At 45.9% G+C, this 24,906-nt stretch overlaps 1 protein-coding gene across 5 annotated transcripts in view; it reads left to right on the forward strand.

Annotated features, from left to right (window-relative positions):
- The first annotated feature begins 6,013 nt into the window (after positions 1-6,013).
- Positions 6,014-24,906, forward strand: part of SEPTIN6 (septin 6) — a 30,252-nt gene continuing 11,359 nt past the window's right edge. The window contains exons 1-4 of one of the 5 annotated variants that reach the window (XM_039362346.1): positions 6,014-6,166; positions 16,787-16,901; positions 23,585-23,780; positions 24,508-24,694. In XM_039362346.1, coding sequence (XP_039218280.1) covers positions 6,137-6,166; positions 16,787-16,901; positions 23,585-23,780; positions 24,508-24,694 — 528 coding nt within the window. In that variant the 5' untranslated portion in view covers positions 6,014-6,136. Of the gene's footprint in view, positions 6,167-13,951; positions 14,430-16,786; positions 16,902-23,584; positions 23,781-24,507; positions 24,695-24,906 lie in introns of those variants that run through there. The other 4 variants (XM_039362342.1, XM_039362343.1, XM_039362344.1 and 1 more) reach the window with 4 other exon arrangements.

Genomic DNA, 24,906 nt, shown 5'->3' on the forward strand with positions numbered 1-24,906 from the left:
GGAGGGAGGGAGGGAGGGAGGAAGGGAAGAAGGAAGGGAGGAAGGAAGGAAAGAAGGAAGAAGGGGAGGGAGGGAGGGAGGGAGGGAGGAAAGAAGAAAGGGGGGAAGGAAGGAAGGAAAGAAGGAAGGAGGGAGGGAGGGAGGAAAGAAGAAAGGGAGGAAGGAAGGAAGGAGAGAGGGAGGAGGGAGGGAGGGAGGGAGGGAGGGAGGAAAGAAGGAAGGGAGGAAGGAAGGAAGGAAGGAGCCCGCCGCAACGACCGACCTTTGCGCTCCTCCAGGCGCTTAAGCCGCCGCCTGGCGAGAGGTTGTTCGAACGCCCTCTTGGGAGACGAGGGATCCCACCCACCCAATTACTCACCCACCCACTCCTCGGCCCCGCGAGAATTCTATTCTATTCTCTTGCCAAGCGCTGGGAATTGCTGGGAAGTTGGCGGGCGTCACTGAGCCCCCCCCCTCCGACCCCCACCGCCACCCACCCCGTTCACAAGACACCCCAGCTTGGCGAGCCCCAGATAGCAGCTTTCCCAGGTGAGAAGGCCCGTCTCCCTAAGGCACCATGAGTCAGAACAGAGCTGGGGAGGGGACCTTGGAGGTCTTCTAGTCCAGCCCCCTGCTCAAGCAGGAGAGACTAGGATACTAGACCCCACCTGGCCGTCTTTCTCCTTTGGGTTTACTTCATGGTGGGCAATCGGGGGGACTCCAGAGCTGTAAGCCCCGGTGGGTGGGTGGATGAGGGGATACTTCAAGGTGGGCTGGGGCGGCGCGTGCAAACCCCGAGCAAACCGAGGTCGGTGTGGTGCGTGCAGGCGACTCGAGCCGCGCTGCTCAGAAGCTTTAGGAGCTGCTCCTTGGCTCCACCTGCCGGCAAGGTGAGTACATTGTTGTCCTTGGGAAAAAGAAGATAAGAGCTTAAAAAGACGTTTTCGGCTCTACTTGAGGGGGGCTCCATCCGAGCAGTTTTCGTAGCAGCATGTGGTTGCTATTATTTCTAGCCAGGTGTTTTTTTTTATGAGTCTATCAAAATATAAAATAGGAAAATACCAAGGAAAGGGAAAAGAATGGGAAAAGAGGGGTAGGAAAAGAGGAAAAAAAGGGGAGAAGAAAAAGCATTGACTTCTGACTCCTTTTGGCGCAGTTGAATAAGGGAATCTAGTAGAATAAAATAATAGGAACTATTACTACTATTTTTTTTTCTAGAAGGCTTTTTCATCTTCTCAAGCTGGCCAACAATTGTGGTAGTAATCCGCCATTGAAATAGCAGCTCAGTAGACTTCTACTGTCTGGTAGATCACCTGTCTGAGATGGTATAGGTTCTCCTGCTCGAGCAGGGGGCTGGACTAGAAGACCTCCAAGGTCCCTTCCAGCTCTACTCTACTCCTACTCCTACTCCTACTCTAGTCCATTCTATTCTTCTATTCCAATATTCTACTCTACTCTACTCTACACTCTATTCTAAATTCCATTCCATTCTGCATTCTATTCTATTCTATTCTATTCTATTCTATTCTGTTCTATTCTATTCTATTCTATTCTATTCCAATATTCTATTCTATTCTATTCTGTTCTATTCTATTCTATTCTATTCCAATATTCTATTCTATTCTATTCTATTCTATTCCTTATTCTGTTCTATTCTGTTCTATTCTGTTCTATTCTATTCTATTCTATTCTATTCTATTCTATCCTACTGCTGGGCTTCTGGGATCTGCCAAGATCAGCTAAATGTTGCTCCCTGGAAGCTTGAACCACACTCTGGTCTCATAGTCAAGTAATAGCATTGACAGTTACAAGTAACTGTATTCCAAAAATCCATATATATTATGGCTGTAGTGTGGGTTGGAGAGCTGGGTCTCCAAGAGAGTAGCTTACTTGAGATCATTCAGAGACTTTCCAGTAGGATGAGATTGATGCTCCTGGATGGCTATATTGATCTTGGGGCCACAGGATATAAAAAAACGATGGGTCAGGAAGACTCTTGAAATTTGCTTCCTCTACAGCTCAACCAACCAGCTCCTTGCAGGTCTGAACTCACCAATGAAAGGATGAAGAATGTCTTAGAGGCCACATGTCTATGAGGATTCTCAGTCATCCAGGTCAAAGATGATTTCTCAAGAGGCAGCTGGTTTTTTCTTTGAAGACCTTTCACTTCTCATCCAAGAAGCTTCTTCAGCTCTGAAGCTGAAGCTCAGAGCGTGGACTTTCTTGGGATGTTTTTTGAAGATGTTTCGCTTCTCATCCAAGAAGCCTCTTCAGGCCACTTCTGCTGGTCCTTTGAGCATGCATTCAATGACTTACCAGGAAACTCATCTGGATTTGGAACTTGGGTTCCAAGACGAGAACTAGAAAGACAGGGCAATGTCCTTAAACAAGACTGGAGCAAAAGTCTTCTGAAAACTCAGTGATTCAACCGGATGTCCCTAGACAGCTGTTGATGTTCAGTGTTGCATGAGAAACGGAGGAAACAGCAGCTGGAGTCGCATTTTATTGTGGTCTGTTTTCATGGGACCTTTGCTGAACTGAACAACGACTTATTATTGGAGGAAAAAACAAATGTAGAGGCGATCAAGTTGGCTAGCTATTATTTGAGAGAAAGTCAGAAAACCGATGGCAGAAAAAGAGTCTGCCCTTTGAGGCTTTTTGTCTGCTTTTCTTTTTCTTTTATTCATTATTTTTAATGACTAATTACAATTTATTTTTCTTTTCTTTTTTAAAAAAAAATTTGTTGGCTGACGGACATATGTTTATCCCAGGCATCTTTAAAATCAGTTCCTGATGATTGGCCCACTAGCTCGGCTGGAAGTTGGTTTCAAGCATCTACCACTCTTTCTGTGCAGTAAGACTTTCTAACGTTATCTTTGAACTTTGAACTGTCAGTGGGAAGTTAGGCTCCCACGTTCTTAACCTGTTCTATATTATCACAGCCTAAGGGTCAAGATATCACTTTACTGGTTGACAGATAGCAAGGGCTTCTGCATCAGGATGCTCCTTGGTGCTTCTTCGAGGTATCTTGATGTTGGTAGGAAAAGGAGATTGGATAGGAGGAATTCTATTTCTCTCTCTCTCTCTCTCTCTCTCTCTCTCTCTCTCTCTCTCTCTCTCCTCCCTCCCTCCCTCCCTCCCTCCCTCCCTCCCTCCCTCCTCTCTCTCTCTCTCTCTCTCTCTCTCTCTCTCTCTCTCTCTCTCTCTCTCTCTCTCTCTCTCTCGGCTAGTTGTGGTCGTAAGTCAAGACTGCCTGTATTCATCTGGAATTTTACTTTTCTGCAGCTGAGTCTTCTCGTGCACCAGCTCAGATCATCAAAGGGAGCCCCTGCAATTCTCCCACCCTCCCCCCACCCGTCTGTCAATTTCGTATAGGCTTCCCAGAATATATTTCCCGATAATTACAAGGAACGGAATCATTTCCCCTGAAATTTATAATTAGTTAATCATTAGCCACAGCTTCTGGGCTTCACGGGAGTAAACTCTCAAGGCTAAAAATACTAATGGGGGGGGGGGAAGAGAGAAAATAAGAACAATTAAGCACTCTCTTTCCAGAATGCTTTTATGCAGAGGAGATGCTCATTCGTGATTCCTTTACTCTCGATGGATAGAAGAAGCCACATTTGACAGGACTCACACACCACACCAAAGCCGTCAGCCACAACGACAAGGTTCACAGGTTCCACTGACGCAAAGCAGCGCTTGAGATGTGCACCAAACAATATGTACACACACGAAGTAAAGACGCTGCTGCTGCTGCTGCTAAATTGCCTTGTTTGGCAGGTTCCATCCACAGCGCCCCCCGGCGGCCGAGCCAAGTCAGTAAAGAAAGGAGATTTCCATTGTGAAAAGGCAAGGCATGAAAAATATTTCACAAACACACCGGAGGGATGGGAACAGGGACGTTGCTTCCCTTCTGCTAACCTCCTCAGGCCACAGAGTGGTGCACGATTGCTGCTTGTGTAGCTCCAAAAGGATCCTCAAGGCTGTGTTTGAAGACCTTCTGCAGCTGCTTGAAATGAGACAGCTGTCAAAGAGAGAGAGAGAGAGAGAGAAAAGACACTGGCGGGGGAAGCCACTTATGTATAAACAGACAGCAAACCCCAGTCTCTTCTAGCACTGATGATGTTACCTAGTTGGGTAATGAAATGTCTTGGAAGGAAACAACCAAGCTCAGAAAGCACCAAGGATCCTACAGTCTTCTTCCTCCCTCTCCCCCTCCCCCTCCTCCTCTCCAGACTTTAAGTCAAAATGTACAATTAACAGCCATGCATGTTCTCCTAGCTTACACACCCACAGCCCATCTTGCGCACCGCTCTGAATGGCAATGCGTCCTCTGAACGGCAATGATTGCAATTTTGAATATGCATAAACTCCTTTGAAACCGGTGCTTCTTAAATGCCGTGTTTACGTAAATCTGAGGTCTTTGGCTCTTATGGGAACACAGGCATCACCATGCTGAGGGACTTATGGAAATAGATAGATGATGACAGGTGTGAAAAGAACAGATAGATGATGGGAGGTGTGGAAAGATGCTGGAAAGCTCACTGTGGCTCTGGAGTGTGCAAGCTGGATCAGCGTTAACAGTCTATCAAAAATAGCCCCAGTGCTGCTTCTCATCAATGAGAAACAAAGGGAAGATTTTTTTTTTTAAAGGATTGTTTTCCTGAAAACAAACATCAAACAACATCCCTTCTCCACACAGGCTATTTTGTTTCTCTTTCACACAAGCCTACCGGCTGGGTTCCCCTAAAGTTAAACCATGGCTTGGTTAGTTTGGTCTAATCCTACTGTATGAATCTCAGCTTCACTTGATGTATGAATCGGGATAATTGCCACGGCTTCAGACAACTATGTTTCCCGTGGCTTGGTGTAATGTGGGAACCCAACTACGCAGCCAGCCAGCAGCTTTAAGGGCTGAGAGGAGAAAGGCAGGAGAAACCAGGCAGCAGCTGTTAAGTCTAGGCCACAATTGGTTATTTCCGAGGTCAGGAGGAGAAAAACTGGGTCTTCTGGATCTTCCCTGCTCCAGGAGGGGGATCAAAATCTAGTTTGCTGCATCCAGGCTGTCTGGGGGAACTCAAAGCTCAGAACTGGCCAACATGTTGGACTGGAGGACCTCCCAAGTTGTCTTCCAGCCTTGATTCTAGGTTGGAGACTAAAGGAGAACAGGATGCCCATCTTCCTGAGCCCAACTGACCTGTGAAAGCTAAACAGGGCCAGAGCTGATCAGGACCTGGATGGGAGACCACTGGGAGATCCCAAGACTGGGGTTAGCCCGGGAAAGGACCGACAGCATCTCAGAAACCTTTTGACACGCTTGGGAGGATGCATCCACGGAGGGGTGAGGGCTTCCTCTTATGCCATGCAAAAAACCTGGTCCAAGGGGCCGTTTCAGCACCGACTATGGTCCGGATCCAATCTGCGGGATCCGGTTGATACAAAGCCAGCAACCAGGCGGGTTCGAGTCCCCAGGACTCCACAATTCCTGGGTCTGAGGATCAAATGGCCAGTGAGTGGGTCCAGTTGGGGCAGTTCAGCTGGCACAGCCTGGGCAGCGCGGAGGGGGGGCAGAGCAGGCAGGCAAGACCCTCTGGGACTCCCGGGTGTCCCCCTCCCGCCCCTAGCCCCCCCTCCTCCGCTCCACGGACAGGCACAAGCGGGGGGGGGGGGCAACCGAGCCTGGCAGCTCAGCCGGGCGGACTCCTGCCTGCTCGGACTGCACCACCGTGGCCGGGGAGAGGGGGCGCCAGAAGCAACCTGGGGGGGGGGGAAGAGAGAGAGAGGAGAACCGGCCAGCCCATTCCCACTTCCACGGGAGGGGGGGCTTGAGGAAGAGGCGGCCAGCGGAGGAGGAGGAGGAGGAAGAGGAGGAGGAAGAAGAGGGGGAGGCCCCGGCCCGCGCCCAGCCCGCCTGCGGGGCTTCGGAGCTGGGGGGGGGTCTCCGCGTGGTGTCCACGCCCCATTCCTCGCCCTCTCCGCTCCCCCCCTCCTGCCGCAGTGGCCGCGTCCTGCCAGCTCCCCGCCCCGCCCGCCAGGCTCCCCTCCGCGCGTCGGGGCTGAGCCAGCCGGAGCTGGCGGCGCGCTCGGCGGCTGCTGCTCCTGCTGCTGCCGGGGCTGGGGAGGAAGAGGAGGAGGAGGCGGCGGCCGGGGGGCCATGGCGGCCACGGAGCTCGCGCGCCAGGTGGTGAGTGCGGGGAGGGGGCGGCCCGGGGGTCTCCTGCTTGCTTGTCGCCCTGCCCTGCCCTGTCCTGCGGGGCTGCTCCGGCCCTGGCTGGCCGAGGGGGCGCGCCGGGGCTGCCTTGGCGCAGGGGCCGGCCGGGGCGAGGGAGGCAGAGATGCCGGCCGGGGGTCCCTGCTGTTGCTCCTCCTCCTGCTGCTGCTGCTCTTTCTCCGGCTCCCCGGACTGGCTCCGAATTGAGAGACGCCCGTTTACACGGGGCAGGGAGGGAAAGGGAGGGGGAGGGCCGGCTGGAGCCGGGCGCCGGGGCTGCCTTTTTTTGGGGGGGGAGGGGGGGAAACAGGGTTCAGGTGGGGCGGGGCAGCTCCGCGCTCGCCTCGTGGCCCCCACCCCACCCTCGCCGGGGAAGGGGGCGCGCTGCAGGACCGGCGCCTCGGGGGAGATGCGGGTTGGGGTCCGGCGGGGCGTGGGAAGGGGCTTCTCGGGCCGGGAGGCTTCCGGAGGGAGGCGGGGGAGGGCGGAGGGGGGGGGGAGAAGCGACGATCCCGGACCCAGCGCGGTTCGGTCCGGTTTGGGCCAAGGGCAGAGATTCCAGATGGTGGGAAAGGACCCTGGGGGGGGGGAGAGAGAAGAGGAGGTGTCAGCTCGCAGCCATTAATAGCCCCGGGGGGGGGGGGGAGACGCAGAGGGCTCCCCCCTCCCCCCTGCCCCCCTCCCAGGCCATTAGATTCCCCCTTCCCTTTCCAGCTCCCATCATCCCCAGCCAAACGGAGCCAAGCCGGTTGCGGAACGGGGGGTTGCGTAATTTGCCTGCCGTTGAGCCACACCACGGGCGCCGGCAAGACAAAGAGGAAGGTGGGGTACTCTCCCGTCCCCCCTTCCCTCCCCCCCAAAAAAAAGTGGAGAGAGAGGAGCTTTTGTCTCGGCGCAGGAGGATGGGTTGGGAAGACACCTGCTAGCCTCGCCCTGGCTCTCTCTCCTTCGAGCCGGGCTGATGGAAACCAGCGCTCCGTCTTTCTGGCTTTCCTTTGTGTTCCGGAAGGAAACGAACCCGGGGCTGGTGGCAGAGCAGTTTTCATTCAGTCGAGGGCTCCGGTTCCTCTGAAAGGAGGAAAATGGACGATGGCCTGATCTGCAGCTGACAGCCGGGCTGTCTCGGACCTGGGTTTTTAATTCTCCTCCTTTGAGAGTCGGGGGTTTGTAGGGCGCCTCTGCCAGCTGGATAACCTGGTCTCCTTGCATTGCAGTGGGTGGGTGGGTGGGGGACCCTGCTGGGCTGAGGCTACCCCACTTGCGGGGGGGGGGAGTGAAACAGCTAATTCCAAGTGTCACAAAAATGGACCCCCTTGTTGTTGGTTTCGTTTTTTTTTTTTAAATTCTGCTCTGTGGGTCTTTCGGGCCGGAGGTATCCTTGCAACTCTGCCCGTTAGCAAGCTTGATTTTGGTTTAGTTACCCGTCCACACACACACACACACACACACACACACACACACACACACACACACACACTCACTCCTTGCTGGTGGCTTTCAAGACTGGAAGAGAGTTGGTTCTGTTTTGGAATATTTGGGACATCGGGAGAGGGTGGACCACTTTATTTATTTTAGTTATTTATTAGATTGTTTTATCTCACCGTTATTATTTTATAAGTAACTCAAGGGAATAAATATACCGAATGCTCTTTTCGACGACAGCCCTGTGAGGTGGGTTGGGCTGAGAAAGGGAGAGACAGGCTCAAAGTCACCCAGCTGGCATTCATGCCTAAGGCGGGACTAGAACTCACCGTCTCCTGGTGATTGGCCCAAAGTCACCCAGCCGGCTTTCATGCCTAAGGCGGGACTAGAACTCACCGTCTCCTGGTGATTGGCCCAAAGTCAATCCCCCCCTCAAAAAAAGCCCAGATGGCTTTCCTGCCTAAATTGGGACTAGAATTCACCATCTCCTGGTTCCTAGGCCAGCACCTTAACCAGTGAGACTACATTGGCTGTAGGAATGTGCAGCTCTCAATCTCTCCCATTCAAGAGGACCTCAGTGGTGGGATAAGAAACCCATCTTGGTCCCTGCAGTACTGAAGTTCTTCCAGTTAGCACAGTGGTTCTCAACCTTTTTAATGCTGCAACCCCCAACCGGTCATAAGTGAAGGACTACTCAACCGGTCGTAAGTGAGGCCTACTCAACTGGTGCAGCCCCATTTGCAGAATGGGACTTTTGGAGGGCTCAGCAGGGCAGAGACAGCTTGGACAATTCCTATTGGCTTTTGAAAGCCAATAGAATTAGACTCTATTCAAGAGAGTCTATTCTATTGGCTTTCAAAAGCCAATAGAATAAAAGGGAGTAGCACAGCTAAGGAAAAGGGGGGGGGGAAAATGGCGGACTGCGTTGTTTGGCGACCCCCGTGAAATGGTCGTTCGACCCCAAATGGGCTCCCGACCCACAGGTGGAGAACCACTGTGTTAGCAGAAGACGGGCTGGCCTTGATCGGCAGAGCGGCTGAGCTCACAGTGTCCTAAACGTTGTAATTTGCACATTTATGGCTTCTCCTGATGTGGAGACCTGGCTCCTGTGGTTGTGTCATACACAGACCGGTCCATGATGGCTTGCTGCACAAACTTGGATTTAGACACTTTGCTTGGGCATGCAGTCCAGCTGATCGGATTAAGCAAATCTGGAACCTATAAGAGCTAGTGAGTTTCATAATATCGCTTTCTGTGATCATCTGGCCAGTCACCAGGTGCCACTTGGAGGGAAGGCAGGAGAAGGGACAAGGTTTCTCTTTGCTACCTCTTGTAGCCTTTGAGGATATTCTCTCCTATGGTAATTGTCCATTTTTCTGGGTAAGTAGATGCCATTTGAGAAAAAAAAAAAACCTCAAAGCCCCCATTGTTGCTTGTTTACAAAAGCCTCTGAAGGCACCTTATTCTTTTCTTAGTGTTTTGTTTTGTTTTTTTTTACATATTCATGCTTCAGTTCAGGCCCAGTTTAGATGGTAGCGCTTAAACTGGCTTGATCTGATTTTGAAAAACGAAGCAGGATTAGTAGCTGAATAAGAGAACACTACCAAATCCTAGAACTAGGCTGAGAACTCAAGTAGGTAGAGGATTAAACAACAACAACAACAACAACAACAACTAAATAATAATAATAATAATAATAATAATAATAATAATAATAATAATAAACCCATCCTGCCTGGATGATGTATCCATTAAAATGAGCAGGAGCTGAGTTTGAATTGAAGTCATTTTTACTCGTACTTAGATCTGAAGGCTTGGAATTCATCCTTCTGGATGACGGCAAAGGGTGTAAAAAAAATTTAAGAATGTAGAAGGGTGTGAGACTTGGATGCAGATCTGGGCTCAGTCGTTGAGTTCATAGTCTCTCCTTAGGGAAAAGACTTGGCCAGCTGTACACCGTCTGTAATGCCAAAAATGGCATCACCAAACATGCACTGTTCGCAGCCTTCCATCAAGATGCTTATGTAACACTCTAAAGTTTAGCAGCCAACAACAGATAATTATGAGGTTTGGGGCTTTGCCTGCAGGCAGAGAGGCCTCCATCTAGTGCCTTCATTGATGTAGCTTTTTGACGGGCGACAAGCAGATGTATCGCACACAGAGAATGTTTTCATTCCCAAGCATGACTCATGTGGTCCAGGGCTAGGAAGGCTTTTGCACAGGGAAAGCAACCAGCAAAGAAGGGAGATGTTAGGTTCCACTACCATCAAGAAGAGTAGCAAATCGTCGTGGTCTTATCTGTCATGGAGAAGAAGCAAAATAACGGTGTTGGAGGGGACCTTGGAGGTCTTCTAGTCCAACCCCCACTCAAGCAGGAAACCTTATACCACTTCAGACAAATGGTTGTTCAATCTTTTCTTAAAAGCCTCCAGAGATGGAGCACCCACAACTTCTGGAGGCAAGCCGTTCCATTGGTTAATTGTTCTCACTGTCAGGAAGTTTCTCCTTAATTCCAGGTTGCTTCTCTCCTTTATTAGTTTCCATCCGTTGTTTCTTGTCTTCCCTTCTGGTGCTTTGGAAAATAGCTTGACCCTCTCTTCTTTGGGGCAGCCTCTCAAATATTGGAACCCTTCTATCATATCACCCCTGGTCCTTCTCACTAGACTAGACACCCCAATTCCAGCAACCGTTCCTTTTATATGTTTTAGCCTCCAGTCCCCTGATCATCTTTGTTGCTCTTCTCTGCACTCTTTCTAGAGTCTCAACAGCTTTTTTACATTGTGGTGACCAAAACTGGATGCAGTATTCCAAATGTGGCTTTACCAAGGCATTGTAATCTTACTGGTGTATCCTCAACCATCAGTAGCTCATTTATTATGGCTGTTAATAGAGTTGACAAACTGAAAGGTATGTTTGTAGTTCTGGTTCATCATCCTGTTGGCAGCTTGTCTCAAAATGCCCCGAGCTGGAAAGCAGGACGCAACCTCTGAGTCTTTTGGGTGAGCTTCTCAAGTCTCTGGTTACTCAGAGTATGAGCCACGGAGTTTAAAAGTTGGTGCTCCTGTTCTAAGAAATGTGAAAAATAGGTCGGCCCGGTAGACACACAGTGGTTTCTCTGACTCATAAATTAACTATAGGCAGGACAAGAAGCAACAGATGGAAACTAGCCAGGCAGAGAAGCAGACTAGAACTAAGGAGAAACTTCCTGACAGTTAGAACAATTAACCAGCGGAACAACCTGCCTCCAGAAGCGGTGAATGCTCCAACACTGGAAGTTTTTAAGAAGAGGCTGGACACCATTTGTCTGAAATGGTATAGGGTTTCCTGCCTGAGCAGGGGGTTGAACTAGATGACCTCCAAGCTCCCTTCCAACTTTATTATTATTATTATTATTATTATTATTATTATTATTATTATTAGTATTAGTATTAGTAGTAGTAGTAGTAGTAGTAGTAAATGGACTGTTGTAAGTCAAGGACTACCTGTATATCCTTTATTCTAGCAGTGGTTCTCAAGTTGAAGTCCACACCTCTTAAAGGTTGAGAAACATATAGCTTTAGGGTTTGATGGAGACAAGAAAACTAGCAGAGGTAGCAAAATTATCTCATTTGTTTAGAGAAGGATCAATTACAATGATCTCTATTGCATTTATCGGTAACTGGAAACTTCTTATCGACTTTTTGCTGAAAAAAAAATGAAACTTGCGAGTTGATAACTTGGGGGTGGTGATTAGAAAACAACTTATGGAAAGAAGAAATTATGGTGTAATTTTAGGGGTAGGTGGGAAATACAAACGCATTTATAACCATTGTCAAAAGGATACTTTCTCTTTCTGCTTCTTACTCTCTCTTCTTTCTTTTCTTATATTTGTATTGCTTTTACCTTCTTAACTGTTTTTTTCAATAAACATTACATTAAAGAAAAAGAAGTGGATCACAATAAACACTTTTATAATTTAGCAGCTTGGCTGCAAAAGTAAAATACTTCTTGCATGTTCGTTTGTACAAAAGCTCCGTTTTCCAAAATTAAAAAGACTTGTAGTTTCAGTGGCGGGAACCTTGGTCGTAACAGGGTACGTCAAATTAGAGATGGTGAAAAGGAGGGGGGGAAATAACCTTTGCTTTTGTTGGCATCAAATTCCACTCTGCATCATAATGTTCAGAGTGGAAAAATCAGAGGAAACATCTTTACACCAAGGAAAAGCACTGGATAGTTGAGTTTAGAATTTTATCCTCAGGGGCCAGCTAGCATGGCTAAGATACTCGGGGCAAGCTTTCCCAGTTCTGCTTGAAAACGGACTTTATTTTGCTAATTTGGCTTAAAGAACGAACCAGATCACTGATATAGCTGGAGGGATACATGTCTTGGCAACAGACCAGTGCTTCTCATCCTTGGGAACTTTAAGATGTGTGTGGCCTTCAACTTCCATTATTCCCCAGTTAGCATGAAAAAAATATTGCCTCCAACGTCAAGTAAAGGAGTGTGCAGTACTTTGAACCATGGGAAAGTTTCATTAGCAGCCCCATTTTCGCTGCCCTTTGAAGCAGAGTCTCAGTTTAAGTGTGCAGGTTGCTGCAATTTAAAACTGCTGCTTAGGAAATTCAGAAAGAATCCCCTTTTCAGCAGTGTTTCTCAACCTTGGCAAGGTGAAGATGTGTGGACTTCAATTCCCAGAATTCCCCTGCCAGCAATAGATAATAAAATATACTATAAAAACAATAACAGAGAGTAAAAATACAGTAGCTAAAAATTAAAAATATCCCCGCAAGATTAACCAGCCTACTAAACAGATCCAAAAATAGATCAAGATTTCAACAATGTGCAGGATAAACAAAACAAAACAAAAAAGGATTTGGCCTAATGTTTTTCAAAAAAAGATTACAGTAACAGTTTTCTTCCCAAATTGAAGCAAAAGTTTCTAGCACATCTCGCCATCTTCTATGTTTTATATATCAATTCTCCCCTAGCAACAATCTTAATGATAGACCAGGTGATGGAAGCTCTTAATTTTTCCAATATTGTGCAATAGCCAATGTTGCAGCAGCCATCATAAACTGAACAGTTATTTTTTTTCAGTGCTTCAAGTTGTCTCACTAAATAAATGACTGTAAATAAATTTTATGATATCCGTGGAAACTGTCGGGCAAAGCACATGTTCTACTGAATTCTGGCTCTTTTCCAGACTGAAGTCTGCTGAGGAATATTGCCAAAGCAGAAGGTGACTCAGTTATAAATTATGGGGGAAAAAAATCAGATTGTCCTTGCTATAGCTGGGCCTTTGCTGTATCTTAGAACCAAAGGGGTGGAAGACCTTAATGCATTCCAGACAAAAAGGCTGTCCAATCTTTTCTTGAAGGTCTCCAGTGATGGAGCACCCACAGCTTCTGGGGGCAAGCTGTCCCACTGTTTAATTCTTCTCTTGTCAGGAATTTCTCCTTCCTTTTAAGTTGGATCTCTAAGGAGCTTCTAGTCGTTACTTCTTCTCCTGCCCTCAGGTGATTTGGAGAATCTACTCCAGACTCATCTTCATTCTCCCTGGATTTAGCCAACAAGACATTTCTTAGCAGATTGACTCCCAACAGAATAACAGAGTTGGAAGGGACCTTGTAATCCAACCCCTGCTCAAGCAGGAGATCCTATATCATTCCGGACAAATGCTTATAATAATAATAAAGTTGGAAGGGAGCTTGGAGGTCATCAAGTCCAACCCCCTGCTCAGGCAGGTAACCCTATACCATTTTGGACAAATGGCTGTCCAGTCTTTTCTTAAAAACTTCCAGTGTTGGAGTATTTACTGCTTCTGGAGGCAGGTTGTTCCACTTGCTAATTGTTCTCACTGTCAGGAAGTTTCTCCTTAGTTCTAGGTTGCTTTTCTCTTTGGTTAGTTTCCATCCATTGCTTCTTGTCCTGCCTTCTGGGTTCTTTGGAGAATAGCTTGACTCCCTCTTCTTTGGGGCAGCCCCTGAGATATTGGAACACTGCTATCATGTCCCCCCTCATCCTTCTGTTCATTAAACTAGACATACCCAATTCCAGCAGCCGTTCCTTATATGTTTTAGCCTCCAGTCCCCTAATCATCTTTGTTGCTCTTCTCTGTACTCTTTCTAGAGTCTCAACATCTTTTTTACTTGTCCAATCTCTTCTTGAAAACCTCTAGTGATGGAGCACTCAGAACTTCTGGAAGCAAGGAGTTCCAGTGGTTAATTGCTCTCACCATCAAGAGAATTCTCCTTTCTTTTAGGTTGGATCTCTAAGGAGCTTCCAGTCTTTATTTCTTGTCCTGGCCTCAGGTGATTTGGAGAACTTTCTTGTAGTCTACTTGGATTCTGGAAGACAGTGCTAGGTCAACAGTAGTTGAAATGGCCAAACTGCTCCTGACCATCCAGGCAGTTCCTTTCTGCTGCAGTTATTAATGTCTACATTGTTCTTTACTGAATCTCAGTTCTTCCTCGCAAAGGCCTCAAAGCTGCCCTTTCTTTGGATGGATAATTAAACTTTCTAGGGCCACCCAGTCTCTATGCAGAAGTCTCCTCAAGTGCCACGGATAAAGTTGGCATCTTTTCATCTCTGTCTCCTAGCTTGGCAGAGTTGGGGAAAGTGTTTGAAAACATCCCCGCGTGTCTCATCGCCTCTGTTTTTTGTTTTTGTCAAGGGCTTTTATTGAAAGTCAACTTTTGAATCCCAAAGTGATTCCTCTCGGATACCGGATGAGTGAGTCACCGAAAATGGATAAAGACAAAAGGATCGGATTATACCCCTCACTGCTGGTGGTACGATAATGGTGGCACTTGGCCTTCAGCGGAACATTTCTCAGGTTGACCAAAATCAGTGTCTACTCCAGGACGCCAATCTGGGAGGGAGGGAGGGAGGAAGGAAGGAAAGAAGGAAAGAAAGAAAGAAGGAAGGAAGGAAGGAAAAGGAAGAAAGGAGAATGAAGAAAGGGAGGGAAGGAGGGAAGGGGCGGAATGAATGAATGAAGGAAGGAAAGAAAGAAAGAAAAAGAAAGAAAGAAAGAAAGAAAGAAAGAAAGAAAGAAAGAAAGAAAGAGAAAGAGAAAGATTGTGCCAGAAAAAACATTTGTTTAGGCCAGGAGTTGAGTCTGGGTGAGGAAAACTTGACTTTTCTATATCCATTGATTATTAGAGTTTACGGCAAGCTGTTCACTGCTTTTTTGAAGGGAGAGAGAGCAACCACAGGCAAACAGGAAACTCACTCACAGGAAGTGAGTTTCACTTGCAGGCTTCAGCAGCTTCCCACAGCAAAGGCAGCCTTCCCTCACTTGCCCCTCGCCAGATGTGTGGGTGTTAACATCCCTCCAGATTTCCTAGTCTGCACAGAAAAAGCGGAGGTTGCAAAACCGACATGTTTGTGAGCTTTCAGGTTTGGGGACGGTTGAGATACAGGATCCCATTAGACGTTACAAAGAGGTGAAGCATTCACTGAAAAAAAAAAACACACCGATTATTGATGCCCCGCCTAAAACGAACCCTTTGCTTTCTCAGGCTTCAAGGGGTGATTTTTGAATCTGCTGCATTTCTGTGTGTGGACAAAAACTCCGTTTATTTGGCGCTGCTCTGAAGATTGAAAATGCAGAGAGGTGCTAATTACCGCAGCAGGAACCTTTGTAATTGGTCTCTTATAATTGGATATATTTTCCAGTAAATGCACCTTACAGCAAGCCTCCTGGCTAGCAGGGAAAACCATACCAGCTCTTTCTTTTTTTCCTAACAGTCACTTCTCCTGTTCTTTTTTTTTGTCCCCCCCACCCATACAATTTAATCATGGACTTTTTGCAGGCAGAAAAGGAAGGAATTAGGGTTGGCAAGTGGGTGATCCAATACTCTAAAGTAGTGTTTTTCACCCTTGGCAATTGGAAGATGGGTGGACTTACAATTCCCAGAATTCTGGGAGTTGATGTTTACCCATCATAAACTTGCCAAGTTTGAAAAAAACAGTCTTGGTTCTTTCTGAATTCCCTGTGCATCAGTTTTAAAGTTGCAGCGACATGCGCGCTTACATGATGAATCTCCTTCGTAGGGCAGCAGAAATAGTGAGGGGGGGGGGCTGATAAAACTTTCCCATGACACGAAGTGTACCCCTTTTCTTGATGCTGGAGGCAATGTTTTGTTCACAGGCGTTGCATTTGTGATTTATGAATGCAAAAGAGCATGGAAAGGGCTATCCTTGTTACAAATGGCCCACCTCATTCCCATTTCTGATAAGGTCCTTTTGCAGAATTGAAAAAAAAAAAGCTCAAAGTTGCTCTTTTAGCCTGGCTCAACCCAAACTCCAGCTGTGACCCACAAGATGGCAAACTCCTTTTGCATCTTGCAGTCCAGTTTGATGGGCTGAAATCTGATGGTTGAACGGATTTTTTCCCTAAGGATAGAAATTGTTGACAAATGCACTTGCAAGGGGGTCCATCGGTTATTGTCTAAAACAGGGGTCCCCAACCCCCAGGCCATGGATCGGTACCGGGTTGCAACATGCCAACAACCGGTCCGCACAAACAAGCAAAGCCCCATCCACGGGATGCAGACAGCACTCTGTCCACGGAAAAACCTCTCTCCAGGTAACTGGTCCCTGGTGCCCAAAAGATTGGGGACCTCTGATCTAAAACCTGAAAGTGGCCAGGACTACATGATGAAAACATGGCTTTTGATGAACACATAAAACGAGGCAGAGCTTCCATTGCATCATTTTTGGCCACGTCCTGTGGACATTCCTACTATGCGGAAGATTCATGTCTCCATATATCAGTTCTTAGGAATCTTCTCCCCTCCAGCTACTAGGTTGAAGTTAGGCTTCGGAGCTTACTGATGTTGGCCAAATGAACATGGCAAGAAAGTTACCAGAAGTTGCTCCAGGTCAGTTAGTCTTTAAAGGATGTGATGCTATCGCTCTTGTGATGTGTTTCTCAACTCTGGACCCTGCTCCGGCCCCCAAGGCAAATCTCCCATAGCTTTTCTCCTCTGTTCTTCTGCCAGAGCATAATGTTGTTCTAGCATGTATGTGGAATTCAGGAAGAGCAAAAGAGTCCAGCAGTATGTGCTTTGAAGGAATCAACATCTACCCCCAAACCCAAAATTCAGAATGTATCTAAAAGTCTGTCCCAAACGTTGAGCCACTGAGACTTAATATTAACCTGCATCCTTTTTGTGACCATCTTAGGGTGAAGGTTGTCGAACTGTTCCTCTTTCTGGCCATGTCGGATTCGATAGCTTGCCTGACCAGTTGGTTAACAAATCGGTTGGCCATGGTTTCTCTTTCAACATCCTCTGTGTGGGTGAGTAGGGCTTTAATTTTATTTTCTCCTCTCTTCAGCCCCACCTTCCTGGGGCCGCCACTTCCATTTTGGGGAAATTCCGTGCTAAATGAGAATTCCTCTGCAGCTCCCTGTAGATAAACAGGGCTGAAACAATACTCCTTTGATCTGCCTTGGATATGTTTTCAGTGTTGGCTTCTGGTCCTGTTCTACAAGATGATTAAGACTGAGTGGACGGGAAAGGATAGGACCAGCTCTCCTATGGTTGGACAAAGAGAGCAGAAACTGCAAAGAGGCAGAGATTGAATGTGTCTAGCTCTGAGAGTAACTTCTATTTTGTTGTTGTTTTGTTATTCAGTTGCTAAATTGTGTCCGACTCTTCACGACCCCCATGGACCAAAGCATGCCTCCTTCCCCCCGTTCTCCAAGACCTCCCAGAGTTTGCCCAAATTCATGTTCATTGTGTTAATGTCTATTACTCTAGTAGGGTTCATATTAAGTAAAGAGCTAAAGAAAAGTGGGGTCCTCAGTGCTCTCTGAGCTTGGTTGCTTTCTCGCAGACGTTTCATGACCCAACTAGGTAACATCATCAGTGCTAGAAAAAAGTGGGGTGTGTGGAGAGGAGGAGGAAGACAACTGTGGGGTCCTTGGTGCTCTCTCAGCTTGGTTGCTTTCACGCAGACGTTTCATGACCCAACTAGGTAATATCATCAGTGCTAGAAGGAAGTGGGGCTTTCTCTCTGCTTATATTTTTGTAGCTTACCCTGTCAATGTTGGTGGGAATGATCTTCGTGGTTCCATGTTTAGGCTGTTGTTTGCTGTTTGACTGAATTGGTAGTTCCTTGATTGGGGTAATACAAAACAATAAATTATGCCATTTGCGACTTTAAGTGGGGTGAAGACAATTAGCTACACTCCCCATGAGACAACGTTGTAAATTCTCTGTGGGTTCCTTCTGTAAAGTTTATGTAGATGACGAATTGTCTTCCCATTGATTGAATTATTCCCATCAACGTTTTGTTCATTTCCATGTTTGGCAGTATATTGTCAATCTTGTTTGGGATATTTTGAAAGAGAACAAATGGCTGTGATGACTGAGTTTCAATTATGACCTCTGATACACCACTGGTGCATTAATGTGGAATTTTGCTGTAGATGGAGAGTGATGCCCGTGTAGGACATTTAATGAAAAGAAATTGTCCATGTGGATATTGCTATATTAAGAACAAAGAGAGCTCGTCATAGCTCTCAAAGCATTAACTTGGTCTTATGAATCATCTATTTATAAGAATATCCACATAAACCTCTGCACTTTAATATCCATGCTTTACATTTATTGAGTACTTGGCATTTATGATCATTATAATCGAAATAGCAGCCCTGAAGTAGAGGGTAGAGCTACATATTGTAGATGAGAGATTAAGAACAAAGGGCAAATGAGCTGAGCAGCAGAGAAGATGAGAGACAACACAATACAGTGTTTGAAACAGCTCTGAAGGGAGCCATTTTTCCATTTCCAAGCTGAGGAATGGAGAAGAAAAGCAGGCAGAGCTGGGGATGGCATTAAGCACGTCATCAGCTTAGAGTAGTTACGTTCCCACCAGCAGTCCCAAGTCCAATCCAACTTGAATTCTGTTGACCCTTCTCTGGTGCCAATTTACGGCCAATAAAGGAGAATATTTGTAGCGCAGGAATGAAAAGAGGAGTCCTTGGTGCTCTCCGAGCTTGGTGGTTTTCTTGCAGACCTTTCATTACCCAACTAGGTAACATCATCAGTGCTAGAATAGAGTGAAAGGGAGAGAGAGGAGGAGGAGAACTACTGGAACTGTGGGGTCCTTGGTGCTCTCTGAGCTTAGTGGCTTTCTTGCAGACCTTTAATTACCCAACTAGGTAACACTAGAATGGAGTGGAGGAGGGAGAGAGGAGGAGGAGGAGGAGGAGGAGGAGGAGAACTACTGGAACTGTGGGGTCCTTAGTGCTCTCTGAGCTTGGTGGTTTTCTTGCAGACCTTTCATTACCAGCATTGATGATGTTACCTAGTTTGGATAATGAAATGTCTGCAAGAAAACAACCAATCTCAGAACTTTAGTTGACTAGATTTTTGAACAAATCTTCTGTGCTGCAGTCTCACGGATGGTCCTGACTCTTTGTGTCTGACAGTAAGATAGTTTCCACACCAGTAACTTACAGAACCTTCACAGCCACGTCCAGCCATTGTTGACATGACCTAGTAAAGTCTGTCCACATGAATTGAAATTTTGACACAGCAATGGCTGAGTGATGCTCAAAGAGGCTGGAGGTCACTGGTGGGGGGGGGGAAATGACTGAGGACCTGAGCTGTTCCTTTTGTGGAGGAAGAATATCTAGGACCCTCCTTTTAAACTCTTTGGGTGGAAGGTGAAATAGACAGAAGAAATCAAATAAATGTCCTCAGTAAATGAATAAATACATAATCAATGAACGAACGAATGGGCAAAGAAGAAAATAAATCTGTAGAAATCAAATAAATACATATGATGTATATATTTATTTTGGATGCTTTTATTGTTTTAATTTTTTTTAAGGTTTAACCTTTTTTATGTTTTTAGAACTGTGAACTACCAAGGGTCACTGATTGAATGAATGAATGAAAGAATAAAAATTGGACGAATGAACAAACAAATAAAGGAAGTAACAATGAGATTTATCCCTGGGGCAACTTCATAGAAACATTCTCTCTCTCTCTCTCTCTCTCTCTCTCTCTCTCTCTCTCTCTCTCTCTCTCTCTCTCTCTCTCTCTCTCTCCCTCCCTCCCTCCTCTCTCTCTCCCCCTCCTCTCCCTCCCTCCCTCCCTCCCCCCCTCCTCTTCCTCCCTCTTCTCTGTCTCCCACTCCTCCCTCCCTCCCTCCCTCCTTCTATCCCTCCCTCCCTCCTTCTCTCCCTCCCTCTCTCTCTCTGTATCAGCTTCTCTCTCATTCCTTCCCCAGGAAAAAAGCAGACTTTTTGCAAAGAACTTTACGTAACTGCTTTTATTTCAATGAAAAGGAAATGGTAATGTCAAATCTGGATGTGTTTGCAGTTCAGTTTGGCTGCTTTGGAAGTTCGGGTGCAGCTCTGAATGTTCCAAGACAGGAATTCTTTCTGCTTGCTCATCTGGACTCAGGGTCTCCCATTTATGCATTACAAACAAACAGTTCTTATTTCTATAAAGAAAGTTCTTATTTCCTATCTCCCATATTTCTACGGCCGCCCTTTGTCTGAAAAAGCAGCTTTTTAATTCGATTCTTGGCAAAGATGGCTCGGCTTTGGCCAGCTGTGAAGGATGGCCTATTCAACCTGGGAGACTTCTCTGTCAGGAAGCTTGGCTGGGCTCCATTCCCGGATGGGGTTACACCGAAACGGGGATCTGTCTCCGCCGTTTTGGTTCCAAGAAACTTTTTTCAGTTTGAAAGCGATGATTACGGCTGTTTCCTCGGGCAATTTAATGTGTTCTGCGTCCTCTCCAAAGCCCAATGTCTGGATTGGGTTGCAGGAAATCCGTAGCGCATTAAAAAGCCGTTCCCTCTTCCTGGCCCTAGGCCCAGAGATGACATATCTTGACGAGAGCAAGTTGAAATTAAAAAAAAAAAAAAAGTGACAGAATGCTGAATTCCACCCAACTCTTCCACTGTTTCGGTCCATGCATTGTGTGCTTTTTACTGCAGGTCCCAGAACCTCTTAACGTTGCCGCTCAAAATATTTATATTTTCCAGAGCCTTAACAAAAAAATTACGCACATTCCTATATCATTTTTTTGTTTTTTAAAAAAGGAACATTTCAGGTGTGATCTTCAATGATATCACTGTAAGCACAGTTGCATCACTTTGGAGAGAAAGAAGAAAATGAATAAAAAATAAAGATATATCGTCTATGTTTTTCCCCTCCGTTTTTTTTTCTCTCCTCCTATCCCGGAGACAGAAAGCTAAAACTGGAAGAAAATTCTTTCCCTTAAGAGAAAAATCTCAGAATATTCTGTGGGAAAGTAACACTGGATCGGCTGATGGGTTTCCTTAAAAAGCAACAAAGAAATTCTAATTTGGGATCGGGACTGGCGCCTCGTGTAAAATGCACTACTTTGTAAGGGGTGATGCGGATTTGCACGTCATCAAAATCTCTGATGTTTTTGGTTCTTTTGACGGAAGGAGATTTTACAGAAAAAATTGCCCTTGGAAAGGAAGCAAGAAACCTGTTTATTTTATCAACTGGCTGTCTCAACTTGTCCAATATAGTCATCTGTTTAGCTTCTGAGATAGAAATCTTTGCCAATCCATGCTAGCAGAAACCAAAGATAGCCTGCTTCACAGGATAAATCGGTAACAGAGCAAACAATTGGACGGTTTACTGGAATCAAACCTTCTGGGTAGGCATAGGGTAAGGACAGGATTGGATTGATGAACTGTTGACATTTGTTGGGCAAAACATAGGCTGTCTAGATGTGGAGGTACCGATAAAAGAGAACATTGATAGCTCTGAGTTGATCTTTGGGTCCCTTGGTGCTCTCAGAGCTTGGTGGTTTTCTTGCAGACGTTTCATGACCCAACTAGGTAACACCATCGGTGCTAGAAGAAGGGGGGAGAGAAGAAAGAGGAGAAGAAGGGGAAGAGGAGAAGGACTGGTGGCAGAGGAGGAGGAGGAGGAGGAGAAGGAGAAAGAGAAGGAAGACTGTATGGTCCTTGGTGCTCTCAGAGCTTGGTGGTTTTCTTGCAGACGTTTCATGACCCAACTAGGTAACACTATCAGTGCTAGAAGAAAGGGGGGAGAAGAAAGAGGAGAAGATGGAGAAGAGGAGAAGGACTGGTGGCAGAGAAGGAGGAGGAGGAAGAGGAGGAGGAGGATCATATGGTCCTTGGTGCTCTCTGAACTTGGTGGTTTTCTTGCAGACGTTTCATGACCCAACTAAGTAACACCATCAGTGCTAGAATCCCAGTTTCTCCTGACACTGAACTGAAGGGGCTTCTTGGATAAGAAGCCAAATGTTTTCAAAGGGGAATAAAAACCCAAGAAAGTCCAGTTGCCTTTTGGAAAAAGGACCATCACGTCCTGGATGATTGAGAATGATCTCCCTAGACATTTTTCCTCTCTCTCGGTATCTGTCCTGAGCTTTTATTTCTCATGTCTGCACAAAGACTCTTGCAGGTCTTAGGGGCTAATGTGTGCCTGCCTCTTGGCTCTTCTCCACTCTTCCCCCCTGCTCAGCATTCTCCTGAAAGTGGATTCTGCCTCTTCCTCTCCTTTGCAGGGAGAAAAAAATAACCTAAAAAAGGAAATGCTTCTGAAAAGCTGCGGATTACCCAGATGGAGGATTATCAATTTTTTTTTTATTATATACCTGTATTCTGCTTCTTCCTGTGTTGCCTTGGCATTTTTGCTTTCGTCAATTATGGTGATAAGTGCCACTTTATTTCTCTGCAGCCGGGTAAAAATCATTTTTAGAGCCCACGGGAAGGATGGCTTTTAATTGCTGAATTGCTAATAGCGACAATCATTTTGTGTAATGTCGAATGTGTCGGTTTTGCAAAAGGCTGGGAGCTCACACCAGGGCTGACCGAGGTGAGGTTGTCTTAAAAGAAAACATGGAAAATATTTTTTTTCCGTGGCTAAATTCAAATTTGTTTACTGCATCCCTGAGGCCAGACGCAAACACACTATTGAATAAAAGAAGCATTACATCCTCCTCTCTACGTGTGTGTATATGTTCATGAAAGAAAAACAGAATCTGAAAATAATGAAGAACATGGTTATTAAAAAAAACCAAACGTGAATGCTTCTATCACAATCTTCAAACTCCTTTTCCAAAATCCATACATCAGTGTTTCTTTTTCTGTCCTTCCTCCCCTTTTGCTCTGCTTTGAGGTGCATTTGCGTGTGTCTCCGTGCTTGGAAATGCCATTTCTATTTGGACTAGATTGGGTCCCCTACCTTCCCCCATGTCTTGAGGGCAAATTCTGCTGTGTTCTGTGATGCAGGAAATGTATGTCAGTGAATTATTGTGTTAACAACAACAAAAAAAAAAGTAGGGAAGAAAAACACAACCTGCCATAACAATTTATTTTGCTTGGGTTTGATGGAGCCTCATAGCTACCCAAATAGGTTGGATTCCAAATTTGAGGAGTAGGAAGAATTTAACCTTTTATTTTTTTTTAAACTGAAGTGCATTTTTTTTAAAAAAAAGTCCTCACTTTATCCTGCACACCATTTTTGTTTTGGTTATTATTAAGCCACCGATAGAAGAGAATATTTGTAGCGGAGGGTTCAACTGCTGGGGTCCTTGGTGCTCTCTGGCGTTCTTGCAGACGTTTCATTACCCAACTAGGTAACATCATCAGGGTACAGTAATGAAACGTCTGCAAGAAAGCAAACCAGCGCAGAGAGGACCTCATAATTAAAGGAACAAGGACCTCATAATTAAAATACTGATTATTCATTTTTGTTTATTGAGGTGGAAATCTCAGAATTTCTTCCTTAAGGCATTAAGTATTCTCCTGCTCAAGTAAACTATACTGTACCAATAAATAATGTTCTCATCACATGTTTAGCCTGTGTAAATACTGGAAAGGAGGGGGGGAAATTACACATGCTCTTTGGTTCACTCTGCATTTGCTATTATTTGTTAGATTTCCTCGTATGCTTTAGATTCCTTTTTAAATAAAACATGTGTGAGTATCTGTGTTTTTCACCTCCCCAAGGGGAAACGGGTCTTGGGAAGTCAACCCTGATGGACACGCTCTTCAACACCAAGTTTGAAGGAGACCCAGCGTCTCATTCCCAGCCAGGAGTTCAGCTGAAATCCAGTTCCTACGACTTGCAGGAAAGCAATGTTCATCTGAAGCTGACCATTGTCAGCACGGTGGGCTTCGGTGACCAGATTAACAAAGAGGACAGGTAAGCAGGACTTGACCACGATGAAATAGAAACCAGGGCTTATTTTCTGGACAGTTTCATCTTGAGGAGAGCTACGTATGTCTAGTCTAACAAAGAAAAGGACTAGGGGGTGACACGATGGCAGTGTTCCAATATTTGAGGGGCTGCCACAAGGAAGACGGGATCAATCTATTCTCCAAAGCCCCAGAAGACAGAACAAGAAACAACGGATGGAAACTAATCAAGGAGAGAAGCAATCTAGATCTAAGGAGGAATTTCCTGACAGTCAAAACAATCAACCAATGGAACGGCTTGCCTTCAGAAATGGTGGATGCTCCAACACTGGAGGTTTCTAAGAAGAGATTGGACAACACTTGTCTGAAATGCTATAGAGTCTCCTGTTAAGGGAAGAGGGTTGCACTAGAAGACCTCCAAGATCTCTTCCAACTCTGTTATTTCATTATACGGTTGAGAACCAAATCTGGTAATGTCTTGTTGGCTAAATCCAGACAGGTCTCGTAGATGTTCAGATGAACTGCTGAACAGGAAAGGTAGTGGACGTGGGTGGCATAATCATGTGAAATGATGTCCAGTCTTGAATTCTGGGACCGGTATAGTCACCTAACTATCTGGAGAATTACCAGATGAAAGAGGTTGCACAAAAGAAGCTTTGTTTTTTTTTATGTAGGAAGCACTGGAAAAGAATTAACGTGTGTTCTGTTTCCCTGGTTTTTTTTCCTCCACAAAGCTACAAACCCATTGTAGAATTCATTGACACCCAATTTGAAGCCTATCTGCAAGAGGAGCTGAAAATTAAGCGGGTGCTGCATAATTACCACGATTCCAGGGTCCATGCTTGCTTGTATTTCATCGCTCCCACGGGACATTCTTTGAAATCCCTGGATCTGGTCACCATGAAGAAACTGGACAGTAAGGTAAGGCCATGACAGGAGAAGGTCTTGTTCATGCTCTCGCTTCACGTGACTCCAGAGGTTTCTTGTGACGCTTCCTATACTTTGAAAAGCAAGATTGGTTCGTTTGGAGATTGTATGGTTTGAGAGCAGAACTCTTAATTCAGTTCTGCTTGAACAGAATCCGATAGCAAGTTTAAGGATGTCTGATGCTCTATGGGAAGAAAGATTGGAAG

This window comes from Crotalus tigris, unplaced genomic scaffold (assembly GCF_016545835.1).
Source record: "Crotalus tigris isolate CLP2741 ecotype Arizona unplaced genomic scaffold, ASM1654583v1 scf7180000019427.664434, whole genome shotgun sequence".
NCBI lineage: Eukaryota > Metazoa > Chordata > Lepidosauria > Squamata > Viperidae > Crotalus > Crotalus tigris.